Below are 18,016 nucleotides of genomic sequence, written 5' to 3'. Positions count from 1 at the left end.
GGGTTTGAAAACATTCTTGTGGAAGCCAGTGTCTATGGTGCTTCAGTCATTAGCCATGCTCTAAGAGGGAAAGCATATAACCATGGCGTTAGAGTCCACAACGTTATGAATGAAGCGATGAATTGCTTGAAATGGATGACAGCTGGCGGTTCCATGAACAACGGTGTTCTCCCAGAAGGTGAGAAGACACGTATCTTGGAGAAAGGTCAATCGTACAGTGATGCATTTGAAGGAGTAGAGAAGGCACACAGAGGAAACAGAGTAGAAGCACAGAATGCCCGGGCAGACTTAAGGAATAGCACCCAGTCACCAGGTCATGGACACTTACGTTACCCCAGAAAAAAACTTCATAAGCATTTCTGTTCTGGGAAAATTATGTCATGGATTTCTCCCAACTACTAATGGATACTTAGCAGCCAAGAGAGATGATGACAAGTCCATGGAGCTAGAGACATTTGCAGAGATGATTCCACTTACTTCCAGTGTGGTCATGTGAACGATGCTAGATGGAGTTTTGTACATGTAGCAGAAACCAGACTTCTAGAGGAGGACAAGCCAGCAATATATCGTGTCCTAGTTGTTTGTCAGCATACCCGACTGCCAAACCCTTCAGTGGTGGATGGCATGGCATGTCGGTTGATCAATCACTCAACAAGAACTGTGGGAAGCATCAGCACCTTTGCACAGAAGATAAGGCTCTGAACAAGTATTAACTGGCTGCAGGTTTTAAAGCAGCTGTAACAGCTGTGACCAACAAATGTGTGGAGTGCAGCCTTCAGCAACAGATCTCCATAAAGTAGCTATCACAAAGCACATGGCTGCAGATGAAATGTCTGTCCAAGAATGACAAATCCTTTTAGCACTGAACCTGGAACAAGCCCAGACAACAGAAAGCCACTTGTGAACACCGTTGCCCCACCTGAAATTGCAGAGAGTTAGTTAGCATGATCAGAGAGAACGGCACAAGAAATGAAGCAGTTCATATCCAGGAGGTTGCAAAGGGGTGAGGCAGAGGTCTTTGATCCCATAAAAAGGCACAATCTCAAATAATTTTGTAATCTCAACAAAACAATCGGAAAAGAGAAGAAGCAGACAGCACAAACAATAACTGCTGATTGTCGGATCTTCAGCAAGCTGACCATTATTGCCCAGTCCAGAGATGTTGCTATCCAAGGTTTGACGTATGTCCCATTTCCCCTCTGCCGGAACGTGAGGCAGATCACAAGGACAAGGAACATGCAGATTCACGCATGTTCTTACACGATGCTGATGCAAAGCAAACACTCGGCGTGAACAGGGCGCTTCTGTGGAGCTTGGAATCAGATGTTGCATTGATGTGCCCAAGTTCTTGCTCTATTCTTGGGGCAGATGAATTCCATTTCAGAACCGGTGTTGGCCCAAAGAAGAGAGGCATTCCCATGCCCAGAGTAGCTGGGAATGGGCCCGTGTCTTATGCTGCCAAACATTCACGCTGTCAGTGGATGTGATGCTACTTCAGCTTTCAGAGGCAGGGGAAAAAGAGATGACGGAAGACCGCAGCTGACCTCCAGAGAAGCGGACAGAGAAGGAATGTAGAGCTCCCTATCCAAAGCAGCAGGAGTGCAGGGGAAGAGGAGCTCCAGAAAGCCCCTCACACACCCAGATCCACAGAGCGACTTAGAAGTGACAATATCAGCAGTGCCATCCCTGCTTTTTAGATGCCTAGAAAAATAATTGGAACAAAGAGATTCCCAAAGCCTGAGTTGGGCACTTAGGCTCCCTCTTCAATGAAAGGGGAGAGACAGGTACCTACGAACGGGATCCATAAAAGCCAGCAGGGAGCTGCCTGAGCTAGCCACTGGGAGACAGCGACGAGAGAGGCTCTGGCTTAGCCCTGCCTCTTTTGGGGAGTTCAGCGCCTATCTCTGCCTGAGATCCACTGCCAGGAACCCCCTCTCCTGAGTCAGGTGACTTCAGCGCCCCAACCATTTCTTGTGAGATTGTGAGGTACCGGCCTTACACCCCGCAAAACAGCCGAGGGCAGAGAGGGAAAGAGTTGGAGGCCTCCGGTGTAACCTTTAGCTCAGTCGTTGGGGTCATCACCTGTGATGTGAGGGATCCTGTTTCAGTGTCACCCTCTGTCTGATGAGGAGAAGGCCTTTAAAGAAAGGTCTCCTACACTCCCTGCCTACTCCAGGGGTTAGGATACTCACATGGGCTGAGGGAGATGCGGGTACGAATTCCCCCTCTGCCCACTAAAAGCGGGTTTGAACAGGTATCTCCTGCAACCCAGGTTAACGGCCTAACCTTGGGGTTACCACGATGGGGGGCTCCCTCACTCTTGCCTGTTGAAGCTGGTCCACTTCAGTTACGTATTAATTGGCCCAAAAGGGACAAAGAAACAAGAGCCCTCTGAAGGCTCGTGGTTTGGGTACTCCCCGTGGGATGTCCTAGTTTGAATCCCGTCTGCTTGCTGAGAAGGGATTTGAACTTTGATCTCTTACAACTCAAGTGAATGGCCTAAGTGCTGGGCTAGGAGCCCCTGCCTGTTTGAAATGGGGTTTCTCCGCGTTCGAAGGGAGAAAGTCAAATCAACGTATGGTTACTGACAATATCCCCCGGTATGAAGAGGAATGACATTAAAACGGTCAGGGGGAGCTTGCGGTAGTTGTCGGTTTGCAGTTTGCCCGTGTGCCTTGGTCGTTATCAATTTTTAATTCGGCTAGTGCCATTAGGCTAGTTAAACAACAACTGAGATCTGTCTGTTCATGTATGGCGGGGAAATAGAGCCCACTAGAGAACAGAGCTACAAGAGTGTAGAGCATTTAAGAGCAGTTACAGCATAAAGAGCTCCAGATGGGAGGAGTTAAGCGCAGCTGCTTTCTTTTCCGTGGCTCCAGTCAATCAGGGTTACTGTAAAATTGTGATTAATTAATCAAACAGCACGGTGCTTTCCTGGCGTCTTTAGTGTCTAGCAATTCCACTGGGGGTGTAGTCCGGGGGACGGTCTGTTTGGAGAGAGTGCTGCTTTCTGCTCAGATTCGATGCTATATCCAGAGCTTTTGGAAAGCCGTGCAAAATACAGAGAGAGAGATTCTGGAACTGTGAGCAAATGATACTATCAGAGGCAGTGCGGCCTAGGGAGTTTTGCTGGGGTGAAGTGGGGCCATATTCTTTTTGCAGCAGTACGGTGCTCCAGAGAAAGCACTTACGGGGATGCAGAGCATTTACGCTAGCTTGCAAAGCACCGTGGAGCAGGCTGCAGGGTTTGGTTTTTTTATACATGCCAACGTTGGAGGCAGCTTGATTGTGGTGCGTCTCAAACCCACAGACGGATGGCAATAGCTTGAGCTGCAGGCTCTAGCGTAAGCTCTCTTTACACAGCTCTGACAATGTACCTCAGTTCTGATCTGCCGCCACCCCCGCTTTCCCATCTCTCTCTGCAAACACACTCCAGCCCTGACTTTAACCCTTGCCCCTACTTTCCCACGCAGCTCTGTGGAGGCACCTTCATCCTGACCCGCAGCCCGCCCCCTGCTATGCCAATCCTGGGACCCAGTGTGGTGGTTTTGTGGGAGGTATCAAGCTGGGACTCATCAAAGACGATTCAACTCAATCTTACTTACAGGACCTAAACAGAATGACGCCAGTGAAAGCCATGTCAGTTACAGTCTGCCTGAGGCTCATGTGAGCACAGCACAGAGGCTAAGTGTGGGACGGGACCACTGACTCCTAGAACTGACTGGTCCGATTTTTGGCAATATATTTATCTGATCTCATTACGAATGGCCATTTCGTTTGAAGCTCCCTGACAATTTAGCACAGTTTAGTCCAGAGTAAAGATTCTGTCTGGGATTTGCAGAAGGAGCCCAACGGGAAAGAATTTCCTTGGGATTTGGGTGCCCAACTCCCTTAGGCGCCTTCGAAAATCCAAGTGCCTGGTAGTTAGGACGCAAGAGCTGTATGGCATTAGTGGAGTGGGAATGGAGTTCAACTGGGACTCACAGATTTTGTTTCCACCTTGGATTTTTCCTAATTGGGGTCAAGCCGAAGTCACTCCGGTGAAAAGCTCAGTGTAAGAACCTCTGCAGAATAGGGTGGAGTAGAAAAGAGCTCCAAAGAGTCACACAAAGGGCGGGGGAGCCGTCTAGGCAGCCACATGATGCAGCGGGGGAGCTAGCTCACGGATGGAGGTCACTCACTCTGCCTAATACAAACAGATTCTCAAATTATGCCGCATGGACCTGATGGGTCACAGCAGCATCCCTTCAGGCGGGCAGCGCAGTGAGGCCTTTGGGAACCTGAGCAGAACACGGATGGAGGAGCTGGCTGTCTAGGAGCGATTCTTTTCCCCTTGGGAGTGGTTCGTGGACTGAAAGTAATGGTTGAGGATCCCCCCAGCCCCGGCAAACCCTGGCTTAGCGAGGCTGCAAGCAATGAGTGAGAGAAAGGAAACTCTGGCTTTGGACAAAGGCAGGGAGGAAAAGACCGGCTGGGTTTTTAGCTGAGATATGCCTGAGCCATGGACCTCAGATCTAGACTTCCCCAAAGTTCGGGGCTTCCCCTTGGGACCCATCTCACCTAGAAGTCAATGGACCGGTTGATTTCCTTCTCCCTCCAGCTGGTAATAACAAACCTTTCTCTCTCTCTCTCCCTTGTCCAGGCCCTGGAGCCGTGCATGACAGCAGTAATTCAGCTTCCAGAGCACTGGCCTGCCTCTGGCTATCAGGCACCCTCCTCGCTCACTTCCTCATCAAGTTTTGATAAGAAAGCAAAGGGTCCTCGGAGGCGACACCTGGCTTCTCCCACACCACAGACTTTACTCTCTACACTGCGGGGGCAACAACCAGTTTTACCGCTTGAACGTACTGCCGGGGGGGATGGGAGAGGGGAAGGGGGGAAAGGGTTCCGACCGCCTGTTGGGGGATAAGTCATGGGCGTTTCCCAAAGCGAATCAGTTTCTTCTACCCCGGCCCCGCCCTCAACCCTATTTATAAACCTATCCTAACGTTAAGCGTGTCCCGGCCGAACCTGTTCAAATTGCCCCCGGAGACGTGTCTTGGTTTGAGGGACGACACACAGCGGAAGTCAAAATGAGTCAAAGTGTCCTATTATCTCTGTCTCTCTTTAGCAAAAGGATTGTTCTTTCTACTTGTTACACTGTACATACCTGTTCATGTTGATAAGTGTCCTATTACACTTGGGCTTCACCTGGCATCCATCTGGAGGGATGTTTTAATAAATCCACCCCCTGCTCCCCCGCCAGCACCTGGGCTCTTGGCAACAACTGCAGTAAGTGGCGGCTGTGAATGGGCCATAGTGATAGTGCATTTGAACACTGACAAAGGATTTGAGATCCCTTGGAGTGCAGAAAGGGAAAAGCTAGGGGACACTGTTCTCCCCTCTTGCTAAAACTGATGGCTGAGTGGCTAATACAAACAGATAAATAGACAAAATGGTGAGTCATCCATCTCCTCATCCATCAAAGTAATCACGGAGCCATTCTATCCATCCATCTATCCTATTCACCCATCCATCTAATTAGCTATCCATCTGGCTTTCTAGCTCACCATCTCTTTACTGTATTTATCAATTTATCAATGTAATTATCTGTGCTTCTATCCAAATCTCTCCTTCTCTGCTCTTCATCCATCCATCAGCGTAATCATCTCTATTGAGTCACCTATTTATCTAGCCAACTTTCTATCCTGCTCCCTCCATCCATTTAGTTTTCTTTCTATTTTGTCTGTTCATCCACCTGTTACAGCGGAGGATATTGAGAAATTTCACAATATTACATTTATACGTGCGGTAGAACAGAACTACTGGCCGTAAAGCTGAGCAATATTTGGCCATTTGGGCATGTCTCTGACAATTCAAAGCACGATAATGCAGTAGCAATCCTTCACTTAGCTCCCCCCTCCAAAAGAAAAAATAGTCAGAGATCTGTTTTCTCCTACCTCCCCAAAATATATACTCTCTTTTTTAAAGTAAGCAACACCCCTCACTCCACCCCAATGCTGTTTATGATCTTTTGCGTTTAAAAACCAATGTTTTATATCTGCTAACAGGTGCTTGTACTGCTGTTTTCCAGTGGGGATGCATCCAGTTTTCTTTAAGAAAAGTCCTAATTATCCATTAGTTATGGCAATTCCAAACAAGATGTTCACTATCCATCCTGGGAGAGCCAGACGCAATCTGGCTATCACCTGACCGGCACTTCTATGCTCATTCCCTTTCCCAGCCCCGATCCTCATTTGCTCTGTTACGAATCCATCCAGTCAGAAGCTGACGGAGGCCAATTATTTTGCTAGTGTGTTGACATCACTCTTGTATTTGTTTGGGAACCTCTTATGAGCAGAGGGTACTTGAATAACTGACTTAATTTCCAAGCACTTGATTAACTCAGCACTGAAAACAGATGGGAAAGAGGAAGGGAAGAGAAAAAATAACCACCACCCTCCCACAAACCTACAGTTCTGTTTCTCAGCTGCTTCTGTAGGAGCGTTTTAGAGAGGGAATTTCAGGCAGCTGTTTCCAAAATGGAGCAGCAGCCTCAGATCGTTTATTTTTTAGACTGTGGATGTTTACTTTGAAAGTTCCGATTGATTCTTCCCCAAGTTCCTTGGTTCGGTTTAGGCCTTATTCGAATGAGATATGGCACCTTCTTGGAAGCCTAATGGCAGTAAGGGAGGAATCTGCATTGCTTAAATGTCTTTGAATGTACTTTTTTTTTTTTTAAATTAAAAATACTACTAGCTTTCTGGGTCATTGCTAAGGCCTAACAGGGCTAGAGGACTGCAGCATTCCCAGACCAAATTGCGGCCTGCATGACAGTCATTTCAATCAACGCCCCAGACCGGATTGGGCTGCACAGCATGACCTGGATCACTAGAGCGAATCAAGTGGCTCTTACAAAGACCTGCCAAGTAGAAACCTCTTTGCTTTTTCTGATCCCATGAGACACAGACACTATTTCCCAGGTAGGAAGTAAAAGGACACCTTGATTCGTTTGGTTATTTTTGTTGTTGTTGATGGTTTTGTTTTTTTTTTCTTTTACGACTGTGGCCACCTGATTGCCTGCAGGCACTACCAATGGTGCCAGGCATGGTGGTCTGAATGCAGTAAGCAAAAACAGCAGTAAGGAAGTATACGACCTACCATACTGAGCTGCCAACAGCCACGTGCCGAGGACGCAAAGATGAACTTGTGGAGAGGGAGTTACCTGTGCTGGTTTCCGGTAGGATCGAGGTGCTTTAGTCAGAAGGTCAAGGATGTGCCTCATCAGATCTGTCAATAAATGTAAAACATGAATGATTTAAAAAAAGTCTGAAAAAAACGTATACAAGACAAAACAGTTGTGCGGTATATTCCCAAAATGGAGGGGGATATTCTTTTGAGTTAATGCGTGTGAGTTCTTGAATGTATACGCTTGCTTTCCCATTGATTTTTCCTTCCATGAGGGAAGGTTTGAGTCTGAAGAGCAACGCGTCTGGATTTTGCCATCACCTCCTCTGTTTTACGGCTCTGAAAAAAAAATCTAACAGTGCCCTCCCACGCTTTCATCTGGATAAAAAAACATCATGAAGCTGCTGAACGTTGATTTAATCTGTGCAAGAAGCCTCCTGCAACAGGTCCACGTGGAACCTCGTTCATTGTTAAAAACATACAAAAGGTATATTATTATTTTAAACCCCACATATACACGCTGGCTCCATTGGGGTATTAGGTGGAGTGCTGGCAAAGAACTAAAACAACTGACGTTCACATTTATATCTAGTTCAACCACAAGTTGTAGGGCTAGCAGCTGGGATCACTGGGTGTAATCGAAGCCCTGTGTCACGCAGGAGGATAGATTAGATGGTCATAACAGTCCCTTAAAATCTATCAGTTGGTACCGAAAAATGTTGTCGGTGTATGAATACCAAAAATTGCAGCAGATGCCTTTAACTGTCAGAGCAGGGCATCAAACAGAGAGATTTAAGTGCTTAATCATGCCGTAACTCTGTTGAGGCTGAGGGAGGAGAGCTGCTGGAGAAGTGGTCTCTCAGAGGGGTCAACTAGTGTAGCTACTCCTACACAGATGCCTCTTCTCTTCCTGCCCGCTATCATCATCATCAGAGAGACAGTAAGTCAACAAGCCACACACATGCACGCTGCCTTTAAGAAGAGAGAGGTACAAGTGGAATCTAGTGGAAGGAATAAAAGACCCGAAACAAAACAACATTTCAAAGCCCATTGGGGCATCCATGTCTTTCATGACTTCCAAGGTCATGTGAACTGAAGTGCTGGTGGTAAATGTTAAGTGCCTGATACATGGTTGTTTGCAAGTCTGTTTTTCCCCGGTGTTCAAGAGAAATGCCACAAATGTAAGAGTTGGGTCTCCATGTTCTGTTGCTGTGGTAGAGTTCTCTTGGGCAAGGGCAGAAAAAACATTTTCACTTCAGCATCTAAAGTGCCCTGCAAATTTAACTCAAGCTTTGGCAAAATTTCCACACTCCCAATGCAGCAAGCAAGCTCTAAGCTCTCAACTCTGTATCCCAGATGCCGCATCTCTCTGCACAAGTTTCATGTGAGGAAGATATTATGGGCTAGGTGTGTAGCAAGCCAGAGCGCAGGAAGTCGTAGAAAGGTCCTGTTTCAGGGCGTATTACATTGACTTAAAATAAATCTAATAAACCATGCAATAGAAAAAACACACACACACACACGCACACAAAAGTAATTGCTGCAGGTGATTCACCTGGAAAACTTCTAAGATGTTTACACCCCGGGAGGTCCCAAGTGGAGCTGCATGAAAAATACCAAGTGACGCTTGACAAGGAGTGAGATTTTTTTCCCCCCATCAAAGGGAAAAGCAACAACAACAAAAACCAACGATTTTCCTGAATGTGACTCCAGGTTTCTTATCTCTGGAAACCAGAGAAAAATAAACAGCAGGCCACAAGGTGAAGCTGAAAAAAAAATTAATTTGGGGCAAAAATGTGATTTTCCTCTCCTCTTCATTCCCCACCGACAGCAAGAGGGTTTAGTTTTTGCACAGCCCTAGTTTTGAAAACCTTCAATTGCAATTTCCTTCCCCCCCCCCCCCCCCAAGACAGGAATGTTTAAGTAGCCACAGGACGCCTTTATAAGAGGTGGGTGGCAGATCAGAGCAAAGAGTTTCCAAATAACATTAAGATGGAAAAAAATCCTATTTAAAAGGAAACAGAGTCCATTCTTCCCTTACAGGAGAAAAACAAAACAAAATATTACAGGTAAAAGTTGTGCCAAAAAATAGACAACCAACATACATTGACCTTTCAGTCGTCAACGCTTTGGAACAGAGGCCAAGTGATATTCAACCAATGCATGTTGCCCTTCAGACAGTCAATACTTTGGTACTAAGGCCAAATTTAATCAATGTACGTTGTCCTTCAGATATTGAACATGCTGGGTCCAAGGCTAAGTGAAATGGAGTTGATCAGACTTTTTTGGAAGATGGCAACCACACGCCCAGATCTCTGCATTACTATAAAGGGATCCTTTAGGCTCTCCAAGACCCACGGCTTCAAGACCGAATTCTTCCTGCAACCATGGGTGGTTAGCATCAAGAACGGGAAAACCTCTAACCTTGTCCCCTCCGATCCACACGGTTAGTTCTTTTTGGCAGAGGAAACTAAAAAGAATGGCTAGCAGGGAACATTTTTTTTTTTAAGCATTCAAGTTTCTTGTGACACGTGAAGTGCAGTTGTGAGGACCATGTTGGGTGTATGAAACCGTTAACTGTCCAGTTTAGAGTCCTTCTCTTTGCTAGGTTTAAAAAATTCTATGACTTATCAATGGTGCAGTTCTACTAGCTGTGTAAAAGGCTATGGTTGTGCACATTTTACTCACAATTATCCTAAAAAAACAACAAAAAACAAAAATAAGTAATTTTCTGTATTCAAACGCTTTAAAGAAAAACCAACCAACCAACCATCACATTGTTACAAAAAAGCAAACTTTATTTTTCCCTGTCCGCCTTCTAGGGTTACTTTCATTTGATTATTATTTCTTAAAGCAATGAAGTCAAGTCTTGATTTTCCGTCAATAATTGTATTAAAAAGGGTGAATATACTACCTGAATTTTGTGCATGTTACATTGTGGTTGTAACCTTTTCTAATTCAGAAAGAATAAGAGATGGTTGTGATTGTGCAGTGTATCAATAAAGTTTGAAGAAATTTGTACCGGGGGGGGAGGGGTTATTTGGGACTCCATCCACACAGCGCTACTGTATTGGACTCCACGGGGGGGTTCTAGTAATGGAGAGGTCCCCGCCAGTGGTGAAATTCAACCTGGCCTTAATTTGGAAAAGCGTCCCTATTTGGCAAAACACTTAAGCACGTGCTTAGGTTGAAGTCAATCGGACTTCAGCACATGCTTGAGATTAAGCATGTGTGAAAGTGCTTTGCACAAACTTAAGTACTTTCCTTAATGGGAGCTTTGTGCACAGAACCAGCACAAGGCCTAGGCGTGCTCCTTAAGCCATACATAGCCATTGTATTGGTCCCATCTGCACGCGGGTTCATTTCACCTGGTATTCATAGCAGCACTGATACTTAAGGCTCTTGTGACTGGCACTCTAAGCTTCCCTCTCCCCTCCACCTTCAGCCTCTGTCCTGATCCCTCTTCCATTCTGCTTGCACCCTGTCAGGCCTGGGCACTGGGGCAGCCATGAGTTCCAATGGTGACCACACCTCGCAGAGCCAGATGAGATTGGTATCTCTGGGATCTAAATAAACTGACCCGGCAGCCAGAGAGGTGAAGAGGCACAGTATACAAATATGGAGGGCGGTGCTTCTATGCAAAGGCCAGGCCTCCTCTTCGAGACAGACGCAGGGTCACAACCAAAATGTGACAGCTACCCACCAACTGGAAGAGCATGTTAAATGAACTGTTGAGATCTCAGTTGTCTGAAAACCCTTTCTATCAGCATCCCTCTGTAATTATCTTACTATCTAACCACCCTGCTTTCATCCATATCTGTCTGTCAATCCTCCAACTCCTCACTTCTTCACTCACCCCCTTATTTCTCTCTTCCACCATCCAACAAGTTAACCACCCACCCATCTATCAGCACTGACTTAGAAAGCCCCCCATTTATCCCTGCCACACTCCATCTATTCTCTTGCCTACTTATCAATGATTCATGTAACTATTTAATTCTACATCATCTAGCCACTCACCAGCCATCATGCACACCCATTAGTCTCCACTCCCATTTATCTTATCCCCTGAACATGTATTCATCCAATCTACCTGCCTAATGTAACCATCTACACACATATATCCCTCCATCCATTTATTTAACCATCCACCCCCCAACCTTCATCTATCAATCCATCCACCTAGCGTCTCCAAACTAGCCCTTTGCAGGCACATACCTATTTTCAGAGCCACTTCAACGTAATGAAAATCTTTGCCCTTATCTCTCTCTAATGTTCAACTGGGGAAGCTTTATCCAGTTGTTCTTTAAGCACAGCAGTTAAGCGATCCAATGCATTTTCTTTATCTTGTCCAGAAATACATGCTATTAAAAAAAAAAAACCCAGAAAAAAACAACAGAAATGCCTTTGGAGCTGTAATAGTATTAAAGATGTTTCTGTCTCTATCAAGACATATCAACATGGGACTGAGGGGAAATAAATAGAGAGCAAAGAAGCAGAGCAGAAACAAGATGGTTAACCCTTCCTAGGGCTGTGCACCATTCTGCCCCTTTAAAAAGCATCATTTCCTAACCTGCAGGGTGAATCAACACTGAACAACACTGAGACCCTGAACAAAAAGACCCTCCCTTCTAGACACAGAGGACAGATTATTTTAAAGGGCCAGGGCTGTGTTTTGTCATGCCACACATTTCCTCAGAAGCGGGTGAGACGGCCGCTCCCATGCCCTTTACTAAAGAGTTTGTGTAGAGTTGAACAGTCTTCCCCGAGTGAAGTGAATGCAAGGGGTAACATTCAACAGGGATCATCACGTGACAGGGTGTAATGAGGAAGGCACAGTGGAGCTCTGCATTGGCTGCCTAGCTGTCTCCATCTCCAGTCCTACAAGATTCAAAAGAGCTCAGACTGTCTGATAATGAGGGCTGAGCTCCTTTGAAAAATCTGGCCCACCACGCATTTGGCCCCGATTCTGCAATCTGATCCGCATACGGAGCCCCAATTAGTGTGTGTAAGATCCTGCCTCGCCCTAGTGTCCTAATAAAAGACAGCCCCTCTGGTGAAGAAACAATATACATGAAGTACAGCCTGGCACACAAGCCTCCTGGCACCACAGCTCCACCAGGAGGAGCGCTAGCATCGACCGGACACTGGTGGTTGCAGGTACTTTTATCACTATCTTGTCTAGAGCTGCTCTGCGCATGCCTCGGTGACACAGTGGTTCAAACACTGGTACGATCGCAGCACTGCAATGGGGGGTGATGCTAAGAAGAAAGCCTGAATAGTCCAGCCCACAGTGTTTCCATTTTAGGGCCCACTCTCACACTCCTTTTTCATGGAGAGTAAGTTTTGCGGGAGCAAGAGAACCAGAGGAGTGCCCCAATTTGCAGACCTCAAAAAGGCGACAGGAGTCCGTTTTGTGACCCAGCTTTCAGCCGTAACAGCGTGCATTCGCGTTTTGTCCCCTGCAGGGTGCTCCGTCCGGGCTGGAGCAGTGCTGGGACTATTGTTCACCCAACATCTCCATTGGGGCAAACGTTGTCCTTCTCCAAGCACGTTTGCTGCCGCTTTCTTCCAGCAAGAGACAGAAAATCCCCACACTGGACTCTAACCAGCAACAGCCGCCTAACCCTGAGTACGCCAGGCCCTGTCCTACCATCACTTCTTAGGCAAAAGTACCCAGGTGACCAGACACTGTTCTGGTGGTGGCATCTCAGTGCACAGCTGATTAAGCCAAAAGATGCCCATCAACAGAAGGCTTCTGTCTACACTTTCAGCAGTGACTAGTGATTTTGGATTCCCTCTGTGAGATACCTGATTTTCATTGCAGTGGAGTCTCAGCAATTTCCAGAAATCAGGCCCTTTTAAAGGTGTCTCAAGTGGACTCCAAAATCCGCAGTCCCTCTTGAATACAGGCCCCTTCAGATGGGAACTCTCCAGTGCTTATTAACTCAGCACACAACCCAGGCCTCACTAGGCAAGCTACTATAAATTAAGACAGTTAAATTCCTTTTCCAGCAGCCCCGCTAGAGAATAATCAGCACCCCTTGGTGTGGATTATTTTAAGCTGTGCAGCTCTGAGGAGGTAAAGAGAAATTGAGCTGATCAAAAAGGAAAAATGAATGACCCCCAAATCAGCCTCAAAGATACGTAAGCGCTGAAGAAAAACCTGCTTCACATACAACGATCGCCGTTAAGAAGTCAGCAGCTATCATGCCGCAGCGTCTGAAATCTTGCAGGTATTTTCCTTGACTAAGAACAGAGACATTCGGCTCATCCTCGGACACTGCTGCACGGTAACTTATCTAGCAGGCTTTTTAACGGTGGCCGCTGCAAGGCAAGATTAATGCGTGTTGCCTATTAAAGCAAAGAGACATTGGAAACAGCAGCATTTTAATGCCATCCTTTATGCTGATTGTTTCGCTCAGCTTGGACGGTGAACCTGGTCAGATTCCCTCGTGCTTTGTTGCTGGTTTCCCCTTCTGTTTCCAGCTAGTTCCCTCCCTCTGGTTCCCACGCATTAGCTGTAGCACTTGAGGTCCTGGGTGCCATGGGAAACTGTCAAAAATGGTCTTCACTGAAGGACTCTCAAAGGCATAGAGGCCCAGCTCTCAAAGGTATTTCAGTGCCTAACCACAACTGAAATCAATGGGAGTTAGCAGCTTAAATACCTTCGAGGATCCAGGCCAGGAGACCAATCCACTGCTGACATAAACACAATCCCCAGGGGTTTCTGAGGGAGGTAGTTTGACCTACTTCCACTACTCTGTCTTTGGTTCAACACTGTTTCAACGGCTTGCCCCAGTCAGCGGTGGCGTCTGGCCTCGAACTCTGACCTCCCAACTCCCAGCCCCCCTGCCTCCAACCACTTCACCAAAACCCTTTTTGAACAGCCCAGGTGCCCCGCATTTTGGGCCTGACGACTCCATGGCATCTCCTTTGACAGTCCCCTGGAGATCCAAATGCCCAGCTCACTCTGCCATCTTTCCCCTGCGTGGGTCTTTATCACAGAGCACTCTTCCTGCCGCTATGACCACTGCCCACTCGAACCACCCAGGGCTTCTCCCCCCACCCTGTTCCAGGCGAATAATGCTGTGGTCCTTTGCTGGGGGTGGGGTGGGGGGTTCTGGAGCACACAAGGTTGCAGATGCTGCTCTCCCTCCATGCAGGTATGCAGCAGCCGCCGATCCGGAGGGGAGAAATTCACACAGCTGTGACAGTCCACCAGACAGGATGTTACACTTCCATGGTCTAGCACGAAGGGTCAGCCCATTAAATACCGGGTGATACAGGAATAACCGGGGACTGAGCATAATTCATTACAATTTACCTGCTAGGAGCGGCTCCAAGCAGAGACCCTGCTTCACAATGGGGAATGATGGGCTGCCTCCCCTGCTTTCTGGACATGGCTTGCTCTCTGCCAGCCTCGGGGAGGTGGATGTGAACCCAGGCTCCCCGCTGACCTTGCTTTGCTGGCACAGGGTGGTGGGGGAAGGCCAACCTCCACCCTGCCTTCCTATAACAGAGCTACTATGTTCAGTGCAAAGGGGCCTGGCTGACAATCTCTCTCCCCACGGGGGCTCTGAAGAGCAGCTGGAATCAGGCATTCCACCCAGGCCTCTGCACTGCCCTAGAGACCCATGGGAACAGGGAGGTGCCACACAGAGCCGGTTTGAGCTGGGAGGCCCATTCCCTTGCACCCGAGCAGGTCTCCGTTGGAAATCCTCTTTCTCTCTCTCTGTTAAGCCACAAAGGCAGCAACCGGTGGCCCGCTGGCACGCAGCGGGCGCAGCGTTCCGGATGGCCGCTCGGTAAACAACACCGTGGCAATCAGTGTGGCTTTCTTTTTTGATGAAGACAAAAGCGTAGACGAAAAAATCATTAGGGAAGGTAATAAAGGCCTTTGCCTACAATGACGAGAGAGGCTCCTGGATGGTGCAGGGCCCAGCTGCGGTGGTGGGAAAATGCACTTCTCTCCTCAAGTTCAAATAGAGACTAAAACCTCCTGTCTGTGCCTATTGATTTTTCGTCCTCTGAGCACGTGCCACCTTAATTGTGATGTGTGCGATAGTTCAGCCCCTGAGAGCTTTCGTTTATCTCTACCTGGTTAAACAACGTTAAATACTAACAGGTCAATATATCTGTCTGTTGACCAGGGCTGTCTGCCCAGCCTCCCCCGCCCTAGGCCCCTCCACCACCTCTTTGGAAAAAAGGGGGAGATGTGGTCATCTCACAGGCTCAGAAATTCACTGCAGGACTAGCCTGGCAGGACAGCCACAGCCAGGTACTGGCAGCCACCTGTCCTGGGAAACCAAAGCCTGGGATACACAGACGATGTGACCGATGGAGCATCCGACCCTCCCATAGCACCAGGATGCCAGCAGAGCTCTCTTAACCCCCAGCTCCGGCCCACCAATGCTCCCCCTACTGGGGAGTGGGGTAGAAGGGGAAATTTTACCTCCTTCTCCCCTTCCTCCAAACTCCCTCTGCCATGGGGGAATTTACCCATAGTTTCGCCTCTTCTGCACTCTCTGTGCCAGAGTTTTACCCCCATGCCCCTCTCCATGCTCCGCAGGCCGGGGTTTTCCTGTCCACCCCGTGGCGGGTACTTATCCATGGAAAGCTCCATCCCACACATACATGTGCTATTCACAGGAGTGAGCCACAGCCCGATCTACTCCACCTCCCCCATGCTGACTACGAAGCTGGCGCTGCACGGATGTGCCAGAGGAGCTGGGCCACGTCCCACACATCACAACTTCTGGGCTGGCCTGGACCCCACAGAGGTCTCTCCCACCCATATTCGGTGAACTCCACCCAACATCCATCTCCACTGCCTGGGTTATCAACATGGCTAGACGCCCATGGCTCCTCTGGGCATCTTACTGCCTCCAGGCCACTGTTTAGACATCAATCATGTTAACAGGGATCAAAAACATCCTTGCTTCTTGTGCGTCGTGTGGCTTCCCAGCACAGAACCCATCTCAGGCCAGCTCCCAGCAGCGACTGCATTTACATCATAACCCCCCGGGATGCTTCCCAGGGTTTTGAGGCACCTCGCCATGGCCAGCCCTTAGCGTGAAGAAGCCCTGTCTGTGCCGGATGCGGATCAATCAGCTCCTTGAAACCATCAGCCTCTGGCAAGCCAAGCACTCTGCAGGCTTTGCTGTCTCTCTGCAGGTTAGTGATACACACATACCAACCCCCAAGATACACACACACCAACCCCCTTCTGCATTGGCCAGCCCTGTTCCACTGAACGCCTCCAGAACTCACTGATTTGATATTTCCAAAGGAAAAGTAACTGCCAACTTGTAAGATTCAACTCGGGATCCCCACTCTACTTAACACACAGCACTTAGATATGTCTATATGGTGAAAACAAGAATATATTTATTATGAAAGAACAAGCATTCAAGTGATAGGAAGTGTGAGAATACTGGAAACAAATGGTTATACATAAAACAAAATCATACCATGTTTTCTAGAGCCTAATCTTAGCTCACAAGGCATTCCCTTATCTCCTGCAAGACAGATGACCCCGAGTCCTTTCCCCAGCATTTTCAACCAGTTTGACAGGTTTCCCCTCTCATAAGATGCAGCCAGCTAGCAGCTTGTCCTCACAGACTGAAGGAACAACTGGTGATTCATCTGCACCCCACATATAATTCCGAAAGTTCACTGTCTTTTCTCCTGACCAGGACAACGACTGCTGGTTCTGCTTTTTTCCTCCAGGCTACACCATCAATTCATTCACATTTTGCTCAGACTGTAAATGGGCCTCCATTATGAACCATACAATACTCAAACTGCATATGTCCAGCCAGAGAAAGAGAAGCGTCTCTTCCCCACTGCACGCCAGGGGTCGGTGGGTCACCTTTTGCTGACTTACCTTAACTCACAGTCCCAGAGAACATATTGTTAGTATATATAGGTAGCTCTTCACACGTTTTCCATACATACACCACACAGGGATGATGATGACTCTCTGGCTTTCACTAGAGACATTCTTTGGTGGACTAGCAGCTGGATGCCAGACCCAGGGGATCTCTGTATCTCTTATGTACCCTGTGCCCTCTGCCAGTTGGCATCAAAAGTTCCTTCGGTCACACGCCCCAAGTGCCTTGACAGAGAATCATAGAGAAGCCAAGAATAAAGAGAGACAAAGACCAAATTCTCTTGCCTGTGGAAATGGTGCTGACTGGTCATGGCACCTGGGTTGGTGGGGGCTTGCCTTCACGCTAACCCATTCTATACCTTTTCCATGCATAAACCCTGGACTCCAGTCCTCTGGGGCTGTCAAGCCACCATCCCCACTCCCCCCTGCTTGTTAAACCCATCTTTTAACAAACACTTGAAACCGGCGCGGCACGCAATCCGGGATTTATTGCATGCCTACGGCGTGTGCTTTGAATTTCCCCTAGGAAGAGTTGTGCCACTCTCCTTTTCCACAGGAGTCTCCCTCGGCAGCGACAGAGGGAGCTTCAAAAACAGACACAAGACCATTCGTGTAGGTGACGGGCCTGATCTAAGCCCGTGTGATGACAGCTTCATAAAGAGAGCTTGGGGTGTCAAAACAGTCAATGCCTATTTAACAGGGCTCCTTGGAAAAGCAGCCTTGTCCTTTGTTGACTTTACATAGATCATTGCTGCTGCTCCAAGCCTGTTGCCGGCTCGGTTTTGAACTAAGTGAATCTCTCTCTCATCTTGTTACTGAACTTCAGTCAAGGGCTTCTTTTTTCCCCCCTTCTTTTACCGATCAATGGCCGTTTCATTAACACGCAATCATTGTCTAATTAACTCTGCATTCAGTCGCTACCACTAAGTGGTATGGTCGTGTGCATCAAAGCTG

The 18,016-nt window shown here is 47.8% G+C and overlaps 1 protein-coding gene and 1 long non-coding RNA gene across 5 annotated transcripts in view; one reads left to right on the top strand and one right to left on the bottom strand.

Moving 5' to 3' along the window:
- The window catches only part of OPCML (opioid binding protein/cell adhesion molecule like), a 702,725-nt gene extending 693,868 nt beyond the window's left edge, over positions 1–8,857 (top strand). For all 4 annotated transcript variants that reach the window (XM_007066975.4, XM_043533935.1, XM_043533936.1 and 1 more), the window contains one exon: positions 4,643–8,857. In XM_007066975.4, coding sequence (XP_007067037.2) covers positions 4,643–4,743 — 101 coding nt within the window. In that variant the 3' untranslated portion in view covers positions 4,744–8,857. The remainder of the gene's footprint in view (positions 1–4,642) is intronic.
- LOC122463534 overlaps positions 1–18,016 on the bottom strand; it is a 45,069-nt gene that overhangs the window by 8,417 nt on the left and 18,636 nt on the right. Inside the window, exon 2 of the long non-coding RNA XR_006286983.1 lies at positions 7,205–7,269. This is a non-coding gene — a long non-coding RNA (uncharacterized LOC122463534). The remainder of the gene's footprint in view (positions 1–7,204; positions 7,270–18,016) is intronic.

The sequence above is a fragment of the Chelonia mydas genome, chromosome 22 (genome assembly GCF_015237465.2).
Source record: "Chelonia mydas isolate rCheMyd1 chromosome 22, rCheMyd1.pri.v2, whole genome shotgun sequence".
Taxonomy (NCBI): Eukaryota; Metazoa; Chordata; order Testudines; family Cheloniidae; genus Chelonia; species Chelonia mydas.
The sequence above is the reverse complement of the archived record's forward strand: the minus strand, read 5'-3'. Positions and strand labels throughout refer to the sequence as shown.